The following is a 12,734-nucleotide window of genomic DNA, read 5'->3' on the forward strand; positions in this document are numbered from 1 at the left end:
TATATAACTCTTTAATGTGTATATTTTTTCTCATATAAGAAGTTGTTGTAGGTAAGTTGTATGTCCAACTTATTTCACTTAACATTGTGTTCTCAGGTTGCGTCCATTCTATGACTACCTCAAGTTCATCCTTCTTTATGGCAGAGTAGTACTCCAAATGTATAAAGACCACATTTTTTTTATCCATTCATCTGCTGATGAGCTGATATGTTGTTTCCAAGATTTAGCTATTCTGAATTGTGCTGCTATAAATGTGGATATACAGGTATCGTGCATTCTAAGTCTTTGGGGAAGACACCTAGAAGGGGAATAGCTGTCTCAAATAGAATTTCTGTTTGTAGTTCTTTAGGAATCACTACACTGATTTTGAGAAGAAAACTGATGATGGAAGGGAGAGTATTGACATCAAGAATTTGAGTAGGTAAGGGGGAGATCGGTGCAGACAGGGAGGCGGTGGCCTCAGAGAGAAGCACGGGCCTTTCATCGATTGCAACAGGAAAAAGGCAGAACACAGAGTCTGGATGCCGGGTGGGTGGAGATGGAGGTGGCAGCTTGCAGAAGTTCCTTTCTGACAGCTTTGAATTTCCCTCTCATAGAGGAAGGCGAGCAGGATGATGGAGGAAGTAGGAGGATGCAGAAGGAGGGCACATTAATGGTCCAGGAGGGCGGGAGGCCTACAGAATGGTGCGGCTGCTGAGGGAACATTGCAAGGTACCCAAATGAATTTGAAATCGGAACAGCCGTTAGCGAGCACAGTGCTGTATGGGTGCAGAATTTGAGGCTCCTGTATTAATTAGAAGATACAGTTAATAGTAGAGATTTCATGTGAGCATAGCATTTGCAAAATACCTGTACCTAAAAGTACCCAGGAGTCAATCCTGACATAAATAAGTAATTGCCTAAGTAAGTAAGTGGAGAACACACACGTCTCCAGTGCATAAAAATCCCACCTAACTTGTGTAGGTACTCTCAACTAGGTGAACAGAACTCCTGATTTCTTAGCATAAGCTGTACATAGTGACTTCTTTCCACAGGCACAATATGGAAGTAGGGGTGTGTGATTTTTATAATGAGAAAAATCTAAAAAATGCAACCTCAACCATATGATCAGGATCAATATCAGCAGCGATCTTACTAGTATGTACCTCATATGATATAGTGAAAAGGGCACCTTATCTCAGAGATCTTCCCCCAAATCTATAACCCCAATCTAATGTTGAGGAAAGAAAGAAACCTAAAAAAACTCCAAACTGCAGAGCATCCTACAAAATACCTGACCGGTTCTCCTCAAAACTGTCCCAGTCATCAAAAGTAAGGAAAGGTATGCAACGGGCACAGCCTAAAGGAGCTGAAGGCAACACGAAGACCAAAAGGAATGTGGTATCCTGGAGGGAATCTGAGACAGAATAGAGAAAAACGGATGAGATCTGAGTAAAATATGGACTTCACTTGATACCAAGATAATATTGTTTTACTTGTGACAAATATACTATAGTATGTGTTGACCATAGGGACATCTGACAAATTCGGATAGGACCAGGCAACATGCGAATTATCTTTGCATCTCTTCTGCAAATTGAAAACTGGTCTAAAATAGTGGGGGATTTAAAAAAAAACATTAATAACAGGGTCTCTCGGAACAAACTGGATGAGAAGAGGAAAGAGGCTTCTCCTTGGAAGCATGAAACTGAAAGACTTGCTGCCCTGACATCCAGAAGCTAAACTCTGGCCTCCAAACAACAACGCTGGTCAGACGCTGGCAATCGACACCTCCATCAAGCAGGCAGGTGACTCTTCATCCAAGGTGTGGCTGCTGCCAGGGTTGTGCTTTACCTTGGTTCGTTTGTTTATTTTTGTGAGACAAGGTCTCACTGTGTATTCCATGCCAGGCTGGCCTTGAACTCACTCTGTAGCCCAGTCTGGCTTCTAACTTACAGCAATCCTTCTGCCTCAGCCTCTCAAGTTCTGGGACTACAGGTGTGCAACACCACAACAGGCCATGTCTTGTTAAATTATCACAGTGAGATTACACAGAAGGGCAAAATGTCAGTCCTCACTAACTGAAGTTGCTACCAAAGGGACTGGGAATATGGGACCAGCTTGACTTTCTTTTCCACTGAAAGACATTCAATACAGGCCTGAAGAATTCCATGCTGTCTCTCAGCAGGACCTGCTCTAAGACATTTGACAAAGAATCGCTGGGAAGAACTGGGAGGAAATTTGTTTGCAACCTGACAATGTAGCCAGGAGGACACTGAATGGAAACAGATCTGTTGGCATAAAATTCAGCAGAAATACTTGATTTTGGATGTAACAGAAATACCAGTTAAACAGAGGCTGACAGATGGGCAGCAAGAGAATGGTAATCTGAGAATGGAGCATGGGGGGAAGTGTGAGGAGATTCAGAGGCTGCCAGCACATCGGCAGAGGACAAACCAACAGAGCAAACTTTTTAAATGAGATTGGGCAATGGTGGGACACACAGTGCCCCAGGACCTGGGTACCAAGTCCAGCTCAGGCACTCACTGAAGTACCAGGGCTCCTTACTGCGGCCCTCAGAAGCTCCCTTTCCTCATCTGTCAGGGTGCTAACGCTAGCCCAGGGGCTGTGGTAAGAATGAAATACAATGTCTAACGTGGTACAAAATGAAAGCCCAAGAAATGTTCCTCAGCATTATTGTTGTTAGTACTAGTATTGTTACTATCAGAAATTCCAGAAATATAAGTAAGTCCCAAGTTTCCTGCAGTGCTGGCAGAAGGGGACTATTGGGACCCAGTTACATTTTCTATGCTTGTCCCTGGGGATCACATCTTCACAAATCTTTACAAACCCAACCTCCTGCCTCTCCTGGTAGGTTATCCTCTCTGAGAAACATGCTCCCAAAACAAGAAATAGTCTCTAAGTGCTGCTAATGCAGGAGCTAGCCTTTCCAAGTTGCATCATTTAAGTCATGTCTAAAAAGATTATTCAATTCATCAAATAGTCATTTAATCAACCAATACTTATGTGTACCTACAGTGAATCAAGAGCTGTCCTAGATGCTGAGGACTCTGTTGTGAGTGGGGGAGATAAAGTTCTCTTACTCTGTGAACTCATATTGTAGGAGGAAGAGACGAATAACAGACTCACAATTAGAAGTCAGATTGTGAGAAGTACCATGCTAAGAAGTAAAATATGATAATATGACAAAAGGGAACCAGGTGTCCAGGATAGGTCTGTAATAGGTGACTCTGAAGTCAGGATCTGACTGGTGAGAGATAGACTTTAAATGCTGGAAAAAGATTCCCAGGCAAACAATGAGGCTCAGGTAAATCTCCAAAAGCTTAGCGTCCTCGAGGGACCAAGAATCCTAGGTCACTCAGAGGAACTGTGGGCAAGGTAGAATGGGGCAAGTTGAAGTCAGCTAGGGGGCCAGGGTCAGATGATAAAGGCCTTCTAAGATAAAGCCTCCTAAGGAGGAGGCCATGTTCAAATTCTAACCCCCAATGTCTGTGGATATTGACTTTACTTGCAAATAGTATTTTGGCAGATCTAGTCAAGTCGAAACGAGGCACACTGAATTAGAAGGGGCCTGAATCATGGGAGTGGTGTTCCTACAAGAGATGGAAATCAGGTGTGGAGCCACAGGAAGAATGCATTAGAACAATGGAGGCAGAGATTGGAACGCTAAGGACAGCCAAGGAGCGTGAATAATTGTCAGCAAACACCACAAGTCAAGAAGAGGCAGGGAATGTCCTTCTCTCTGCTGTCTTCAGAGAGAACATGGCCCTACTGACATCTGATTTCAGACTTCTGTCTCCATCCCCAACTGTTGTTTTAAGCCACCCTGTTTGTGATCCTTGGTTTGCAGCAGCCCTAGTAAACACAATCAGCTTAGAGTTTGGACTTCATTCCAAGAGTTACGGAACAGTAGAGGACTTTATGCATAAACACGCAATCCAGATTTTGTTTATAAATGTAGCCACAGTAAAGAGGAAGGATAGGAGATGGGCGAAGGCAAAATGGAAAAGAATACTAATAAAGAGGTTATTGCTTGGTTGGGATGAGAGACACTAGTGGGTGAAATAGAGAAGTAGAGAACTAGAAGGAACTAGTTGTGTTCAGGGTACACTCTGAAAGTGGAACTGAAGTGACGAGTGAAAGAAAGCACAAAATCTAGGGTAACTTTGAGGTCCATTCACAAAATCTTTGCTTTGAATTTTTTCTAATTTGGTTATAAAACATCCACATTTGTTTACTTATTCCAGCTATAGTTAACTTTGGGGAAGCAATCAGACTGGCTTTATCTCTGTTTCAAAACTTCCTTGCTGTGACTCCGGAGGTGACCCTTCAGAGCTGCGGGAAAAGCTCTATGCAGAGTTCTGGAAGAAGGTGTGAAGAGAAGACGCACTGTACCCCCTGGTCGGGGAAGGGGTGGCAGAGATCTAGCAGGGTTTCAGGCGCCAACTCCTCCCTGTCCACTGTGGTGCAGGGAAGTGGTAAGAAAACAGGACCCGGGGACACTGACTGGAGCTGTGACCCCAGTTCTGCTGTCAACTCTCCTGGGACTCTGAGCAACTCCTTAAATGCCTCAAGCTCATCCTCCAGAGCAGTTTCATGGGTAAGAGTTGGTGGTTGCTCATCTGTCTCCCAACTCACGATGTTGTGTATACCTTGCAGAAGACCATTTTTGAAAATATCAATGAATCTGAGGCAAAGAGCAGTGTCCCTGCCATATTCTAAATGTTGGCTAGAAGAAATGCGAGTTCCTAAATCTCTCTGGAGGTCTGTTTCTGGTAACATAGAAAACTAGGTCATTAGAATCAATTGAGAACAACTATAAGCTGGATAAATTCTAAGAAAAATGAAAGTTCAGAGGAGCTGAGGATATATAAAGAATAATCATGCAAAATACAGGTGAAATCTGAGCCTTGGGAATGGTTATGGAGCACAAGGCTCACCCAAAAGCCTACGGCCTCAGGATAAAGGTGGGAGCTGTGGATATATCCTGCTCTGTCTCCACCTCCTCACTGGAAGGAGAGCTGCCTTGACACTGGGAGAGGGGGTGTGCTGATTCTCTGAGAAGATTTACCACAAGACAGGCATCACACTGATTTGCAGCCTAAGTTCACGGAATTAGGGTGATTAAGAAGTCTTCAGGTCATGAATCATGGATTTAGTTCAAAAATTACCCAATCCGGGGGCCTGGGATTTAGCTCAGTGGTTCCACTGCCTGCCTTGCCAAGCACAAGGACCCAAGTTTGATCCCCAGTACCAAAAAAAAAAAAAAATTACCTGGAAGTGCCAAGATATGTGACAAAGCAAACAAAACCATTTCTAGAGAAAGATCTCAAGGAAGTCCCCAAAATAACTTTTCAAGGCCAATGAATAACATGGCACAAAATATAGAAACACACAGGGAAGCAAGCATACAAAGCATCAGCAATAAAATATTTCAGGCATATCATAAATATTCAGATATTTCAATGATCAGACTTAGATTATAAAAACAACCGTGATACTATGCATAAAGACATAAAGGATAAGATCAAAAGTACACTGGGAACAAGAAAGCTATAAAAAATAGAAAACTCTTTAAAAGATTCAAATTTAACTTTTACAAATATAGTAACCAAAACCAAAAACTAAAAACTAAATTAAACTAGATTTAATAGCAAAGTAAACACAGCTAAAGAAAATTTGGAGAAACAGCCCAAATGAAGCCAGAAGAATTATCCAGAATGCAGCACAGAGACAAATAGATAGGTAAATAGATAAAGTGATGAATATGAAAAGTTTTAACATTAGAGTTTCAGAAGGATATTTGGAATGGAACAGAGACTATCCCTGAAGAGATAATGGCCAAGAATTTTCCAGAACTGTTGAAAGATTTCAGTCCACAGATTCAGAATCCCCACCAATCCTAAATGGAATGAATAAGAGGAAATCCACATGTAGACACAAGCAGGTAAAACTGTGGAACACAAAGGTAAAGATCTTCAAACATAGAATTTATCTTCCACAGAACATGCAAATAAGCCAGATGGGTAGCTGAGTTCTCTACAACAATGGAACCCATCAGATAAATGGAATAACATCTTCAATGCCTTGCAAAAAGCAACTGACAACCTAGAATTCAATAATCAGAAAATATTTTTTCAAAAATAAAAGTGAAATAAAGGTATTTTCAAACAAACTAAGAAAGTTCAACAGTACAGGACCTGTATCAAAGAACTTCTAAAAGATGCACTGTATTTAGATAAAATATAGGTAACTGTAGGTAGAAATATAATATGCAAAAAATTAATCTTTAAAAGTAAGTAATCTGGTGATCTAAATTAAAATGGCTGTATAAAACAATAATAATCATGCCTTAAGGAGCCAAAAAAGTTTGAATATGTAACAACCATGGTATATAAATGATGTATGGAAGATAAAAAGTAAAAGTATCCTAAGGTACTTGTACTATTTTGGCAAAAGTAAAGTATGGTTAACTTTTTTTTTTTTTTTTGCCCTGGACCTTGCGCTTGTGAGGCAGGCAACAGAATCACTGAGCTAAATCCCTGGCCCTGGTTAACTTTTTCTTTCTTCCTGGATAAGTTTAAAAGACTCTAATAAGCAAGTATGCTATAATTTCTAGAAGAAGGCCCAATTAATAGAAAAAATTAAATAAAAATATATCCCAAATGAAGCCCAGAAAGGCAAGCAATAAGAATTTAGAATGGGTGAGATGAATGGAAACAAAAAGTAAGATACAGATCTAACCCAATGTATTGGTAATTTTTTTAAGACACAAATGGAATAAATGTTTAGTTAAAACAAAATGTGGGCCGGGAATTTAGCTCCAAGTTCAATCCCAGTACTAGAAAAAAACAAAAACAAAATTTAAAAAAACCCAACAACAACAATGAAAAAAACCAAAATGATTGACACGCCAGTTGTTATGAGGAAATGAATCCCTTAAAAAGATATCAAAGTTCTAATCCCTAGTACCTGTGAAATATGACCTTATTTAAAAATAGGGTCACCAAACATCAAGTGGGGCCTCTTCAGGGTGACTGATATCCTTGTACAAAGAGGAAATGTGGACTCAGAGTCAGACAGACAGAGATGAAAGATGATGAGAAGACATAATGAGAAGCCGCTCATGAGCCAAGAAAAGCCTCACATGATCAGAAACAAGGAGAGACACGAAGAGACTTTTCCCTAAAGAACTCAGAAAGAACCAACACTACCAACACCTTAATCTTGGACTTCTGGCTTCTGAAACTATGAGGCAATAAGTATCAGTTAAGTCATCCAGTTTGCCATATTTTGCTACAGCAGCCTGGCAGGCTTTTTTCTTTTCTTCTTTTTTCAAACCATGCTCTCCTCTTCTCTTTCCCCTCCTATTACGGACTGAACCTTTGTATCCTCCCACAAGCTCATATGTTGAAGCACTAACTCTCATTATGAAGGAATGGAGAGACACTTTGGGGCCTTGGGGAGGTAATTAAGTTTCGGTGAGCTCATTAGGGTGGAACCTCCATTATAGGATTAGCATCCTTAAATGAAGAAGAGAGCCCAGAGCTTGTTCTTGCTCTGTCAGTTAAGGGCACAACGAAAAGGTAGCCATGAGTGAGGGAGCTGTCATTAGCTCTGAACCCTACTGGTCTTTGGTCTTGGACTTGAACTGTGAGAAAATAAATTTCTGCATGTAAGCCACCAAGTCTATGATATCTGGCATGGCAGCCGAGCTGACTAATGTATCTCCCCAACCGGACTTAAGGGAGGATAGCTTTGTCCATGTGTCTGCCTGTCATAAACTCCCTCAGAGTTCACTGGCCTGGTAGAAAGGCAAATTGGTTCCAATAACAAGAAGTTTATGGCCAGTGACCTAATTCCATTCCTAGGAGTCAGCCTGCAAAGGATTCGCCCACACCTCTTTTTCCCTGTACTTGGGGAGAGATTAAACACTAAATAGCCAAGAGGTGGGAGGGCCGCTAGCCTTTGACCTTTCAGCCTGTCAAATCTGGAATCCTAATTAAATAATCTTTGCACTAAAACTTCCCTAGGAAAATAAAATCATCCAGATACAATAAAGTCAGGAGATGCTTGGAGGTGGGTGCGGAATGCACCTTTCAGAGGTGCAGATGAGGTGGGTGGGATGAAAATGCTGATGATTTCCCCACCTGTGGGGGGCTAAGATTTGCCTGGGCCTCCAGAGAGGTGCTGAAACTAGTGAGGAGGAAGGCTGGGCTGCCGCTCACCCTGAGGTGGGGAGAATAAGCCAAGAAAGGGGCAGTAATGCTGCACTCCATGGGTACCAGGAGCAAGAAGGTAATAACCATGACCAGATAAAGTGGAGTTCAGAGAAAAATAGATGCATCCCAAGAGTCACTTAATGAAATGCTGTCCGCCACACTGTGGCCCCTACAATAAGGAATGCTTGGTCTGACTGGGTTTCTTACTCAAACTGATGAGGGAACTAAGTTCTGTGCATCAGCAACCACGGGTTAAAGTGATTGGCTCTGTTGGTGGCAGAGGGGACATCAACCAAGCAGCTGTAGGCACCTTGTGCCCAGCAGAACTCTGAGCAGTGGGGTGCTAGAGCTGGCTCATCTTAGTCTGTAAGAGATGACTGCTGAAATTTTAGGAATATTGCAAGCTGATCATTAAACAGAGCTACTGGTAAAAACTGAAGTGTATAAATTTACAGCTAAGGTGTAAGCAATAAAACTCATCACTCATCAAAACTCATCACTGTCTAGCTATTTTACTTTGCCTCTTTCCTGCCAAGAGAGTGGTGTTGAGGATCTTTTCCCGTCTCACAATTAGGCATCCCGTCTTTGGTGGCTTAAAACTGGCCATGGAGAATATGTTCACCTTGGAATCTGGCAAATGGTACAAATTAGGGCTGAATTTACTATTGGATTTATTTGCAGACTTACAGTGATGGAGAAAATGTTTAAAATACTGATTAAATATAAAAAGTGTGTCATGTCTGTAGCTGTTGTATTATGAATAGCACAATAAACTAAAATTCTTTTTACGTTTACCGAAGCTATTATTCAGTCTTGGCTAACAAGAGGGAAATTCACTGGCTGGAGACACTGTACCTACAGAAAGTGAGCAAGGGTTTCCCCTTGAAGCGGATCCCCCCTGTCTCTTTTAAAAAGAAATTGCTCTTTTATGTCATGAAATGCAAGGAAATTTTCCTGTTGATCTTGGAGAATCTTTGAACTAAGGACTCAAACTAAGTAGCTAATTCAAACTAAGAGCTAAATGTTGTGTTTGAAAATGAAGAAGGCTGTTTTGATGGCAGAGAGGGGCTCTTCACACACACACACACACACACACACACACACAATGTGTGTGTGATTTTAAGAAGTTTTTGCTTCCTTTGTCACAGGTGACAAGGGGCTAGTGAGGCCATAAACTGTGATGCTCTTGGAGTGGTGAGCACTCTCTAGGAAGGTGGCTGCAGTCAAGACCAACACCATGAGCACCAGAGGACCAACAGGACTGCAGCTTAGCTCTGCCTTTCTGCCTGCAATCCACTTGTGTTATCCTCACAGACTCAGAGAAGCAGTGAAATGTCACCACCGTTAACTGCTTGGATCTTGAAGAGAGAAGCTTGAGCCCAACTTGGTACCAGAGAGAGCTCCCACAGGTGCAGAGGCATGGAGGGAATAAGTGACAGGTGTCACCAGCACAGACCTAGAATATGCTCAGGACAAGGTACCCTCAGAGTCTCCTGAGGAAGAGCCCTCCAAAGGCTCAAAATCACATGTTTCAGTGTGATCATATTATTTATATCAGTACATTATTATAATAATGCTATTATGGATATAGGAAACTACACTGTGTTTATGATTTTATAACATCAAGGTTATTATCTTATTGTTCTCTATTATTAACATATTACCATCACATTACAACAATAATTATTGCTATCCTGTCAGAGTCCAGCCTTGTGTGCAATCTTTTCTCCCCAAATACCTTTGCCTTCAGATATACAGCTACCAACTGCCAGAATCGAGCCCATAAGAAAGGTATTCATAATGAAGGTAGACAAGACTCTGATGAAGGGCTTGGAGGCATTTTCTTAGTAATAAAATACAAGCACTTATTTTACTTGGTCAGGATTTTTCTTTTTAACAACTTCTGGCTCTCCAGCTGTGTCCTAGATAGACAAAATTGCCAAATTAGTGGCCATTTGGTAAATGGAGTGAGACTGCACAATTTCCTTCCTGGCATCTCCACAATTAAAAGTCCTTTCATTAATGGTAAAATGGGTGTCAGGGTCTAGGAAATTATCAAAATAAAACTAGGGAGATTTAATAGGTTACCAACTTTATTTTGCCAACCAAGAACTTTTCAAAAAAATTACCAAATCCTATCAGCACACAATATTGACTAAAACAATGTTTTACCACCTAGAACAACAGGAAGCAGATATATTTGAGAATAAAGGATCATCCTTTAAGCGGAGTCACGTTAGCTTTATGAAGACTTCCAAATGGTCTTTATTTTTCTCACCTCATGGTGTGGAATTATTCAAGGACACTAAGGTCATGGTCTGAGAAGCTTCTAGAAGCTCTTGGCCTGAAATAATTTCCATATATTTTCCTAAATATATAGGAACAAGATACCATCCCCCCGCAAAAAAAGAGCTGTGGCCTGTTATTCCAAGAAAGGAAATTCTGTGGGGAAATGAGAACAGGCTTGCTTGCTTCACGCGGGACCTCAGTAGTCAGCCAACCAACCCAAAAGCTTTTGTCCTGCTCGGGGGTGTCTCCATGTAATAAGAGCATTGAAAATGGCTCATTTTTTTACAAGACAGGAAAAGTTTTAAAATCAAGTCCATTCCACGGAGTAAATTTCCATTCTTTCTGGCCCCAGAAATGCAGTGTCTGTTGGTAGTTTTTATTTTTGGGTCACAGCCCCCAGGGGAGCAGGAAGCAGGCCAAATAGAAGAGTGAAGTTTTCAGTATGTTTCTTCAGAGCCTGGACTTTCTCCCTGGCTCCATCAACAGAAGGGCCACCCTGTGCCAGCCCTTCAGATGCGATTCCCAGATGCTGGGGTTGGCACAGGCGCTGAGAGCGTGACAGGTGCCCTGGGGCCCCTTCAGAGACACAATTCTGAAGCTGGCCTTACAGGAACAGAGGAGGTTCCCTTTGTTAGAGAAATAGCCAGGGACAGGAGGTTCTGCCTCACGAGAGGCCTGAGTAAAAGCTTTTTATAAAACTAAAACCAATGACCCCAAAATAATTTTGAGTAACCAACCTTTCCTCCACTTTCTCAAATTTGAAAAAAACTGGGAGAACCAAAGGATAAAGATCGAATTCACTATCGATTCCTCCAGCAGCAGCTTTTTCTGCTGACCTGAAGTAATTGCCATACAGTTTCCTAAATATAAGAGACTTCATTGCCAATTTGCATTTTGGTGACAGCATTGGAGTCTTTAGAGGGAAATGCAAACCTTGATTTAAAGAAAGATAAAACTTCTGAAACGCATTTCCCAATGCCTGAACTGCCTGTGTGGAGCCATCTTCATATTCCTTCTTCTCTGGTGGCCCCTTTAATTCCTAAAAGGCTCACAGAATTTTAAATTTGCCCTATCTGCCTCAGTGTAGCCAAACTTGATGTCAGCATCTTTCCGAAGTGGGAAACTACGAATTAGCACCCTGGGTTTTCCTCCAGTCGAGAGTCCAGGCTCTGCTCGGGAACTTTGACGCTACGATATTCATTTTATTCGTTTCAGTATCTTGGCGGCAGCATCTGCTTCTGCTGCAGTGACTGACCAAGGAGCTCTGGAAAGTGGATTCAAAGCCGCCCTAGTAAGAGCAGGAAAAAGCTCCATATGTGAAGCACTAATCGCCGCGCATCCCCCCCCCCCCCCCCCCCCCCCCCCCCCCCCCCCCCCCCCCCCCCCCCCCCCCCCCCCCCCCCCCCCCCCCCCCCCCCCCCCCCCCCCCCCCCCCCCCCCCCCCCCCCCCCCCCCCCCCCCCCCCCCCCCCCCCCCGCTTCTGGTGCAGTCTGCTCTCTCCCCCCACAGAAGTGCACACCGCACGCGCTGTGACAGTGGGATCTAGGCCACAGCTTCACCGAGAGCGACGCCGTCCCCCCTGTGTTTGCTCGGCTCCTCCTCTTGCATCGCGTGGTGCCCTGGGTTCTGCTCCAGCCCCCGCGTGTCCCGGCCCAGCAGCACTTTGGAGAAGTGGTGAGGGAGCCCTACCTTGTGTCCCCGTTTCCGCCCTCTTTTCCTCGGGATCTTCACTGCTGGTGGGGAAGCGGCGGAAGCGGAGAAAAGGCCGTGACCCGGCATCTTCCTAGGCGTGGAGTGGAGGGGCGGCCGCCCTCGCTTCCTCCCTGCGACCCCCTGGGCCTGCATCTCCGCGGGTGCCAGTCTTACGGAGTGCGGGAACAGATCGCGGGCAGAGGAGATGCTAAGAACGAGTCCAGACACAAAAGAAAACAGAAACACAAGTGTTGGTTTTGGTTGCAAGGCAAACGCAGATGAGCTTTGGTGATCTGGGCGCTCTCTACTCCCTACCCAAGCGGAAGACCATCCCCGGGAGAGCCAACACCACCAGGGCCCTAGTGTGGTGGAGGGGAAGGTACTGGCTGGGGGAGAAGGCAGTAGATCCCTGGACCCCAAGGACTGATGTCACCCAAGAGGAGATGACATCTCTGTGTCTCAGCTTCTCCGTTCAACTCTGGACTATTTTATAGCTCATTGTATTAAATAAACATAGCCGTCCTTCATACT

General features: G+C 43.3%; 1 protein-coding gene across 7 annotated transcripts in view; it reads right to left on the minus strand.

The window, feature by feature from the left end:
- Window positions 1-12,734, minus strand: part of Scml4 (Scm polycomb group protein like 4) — a 99,137-nt gene that overhangs the window by 43,816 nt on the left and 42,587 nt on the right. For 5 of the 7 annotated variants that reach the window (XM_033763428.1, XM_010635319.3, XM_019209206.2 and 2 more), the window contains one exon: window positions 12,201-12,411. The exons of the other annotated variants lie outside the window; for them this stretch is intronic. In XM_033763428.1, coding sequence (XP_033619319.1) covers window positions 12,201-12,356 — 156 coding nt within the window. In that variant the 5' untranslated portion in view covers window positions 12,357-12,411. The remainder of the gene's footprint in view (window positions 1-12,200; window positions 12,412-12,734) is intronic. 7 annotated transcript variants of the gene reach the window in all.

Source organism: Fukomys damarensis, unplaced genomic scaffold (assembly GCF_012274545.1).
Source record: "Fukomys damarensis isolate Sample0158 unplaced genomic scaffold, DMR_v1.0_HiC HiC_scaffold_14, whole genome shotgun sequence".
NCBI lineage: Eukaryota > Metazoa > Chordata > Mammalia > Rodentia > Bathyergidae > Fukomys > Fukomys damarensis.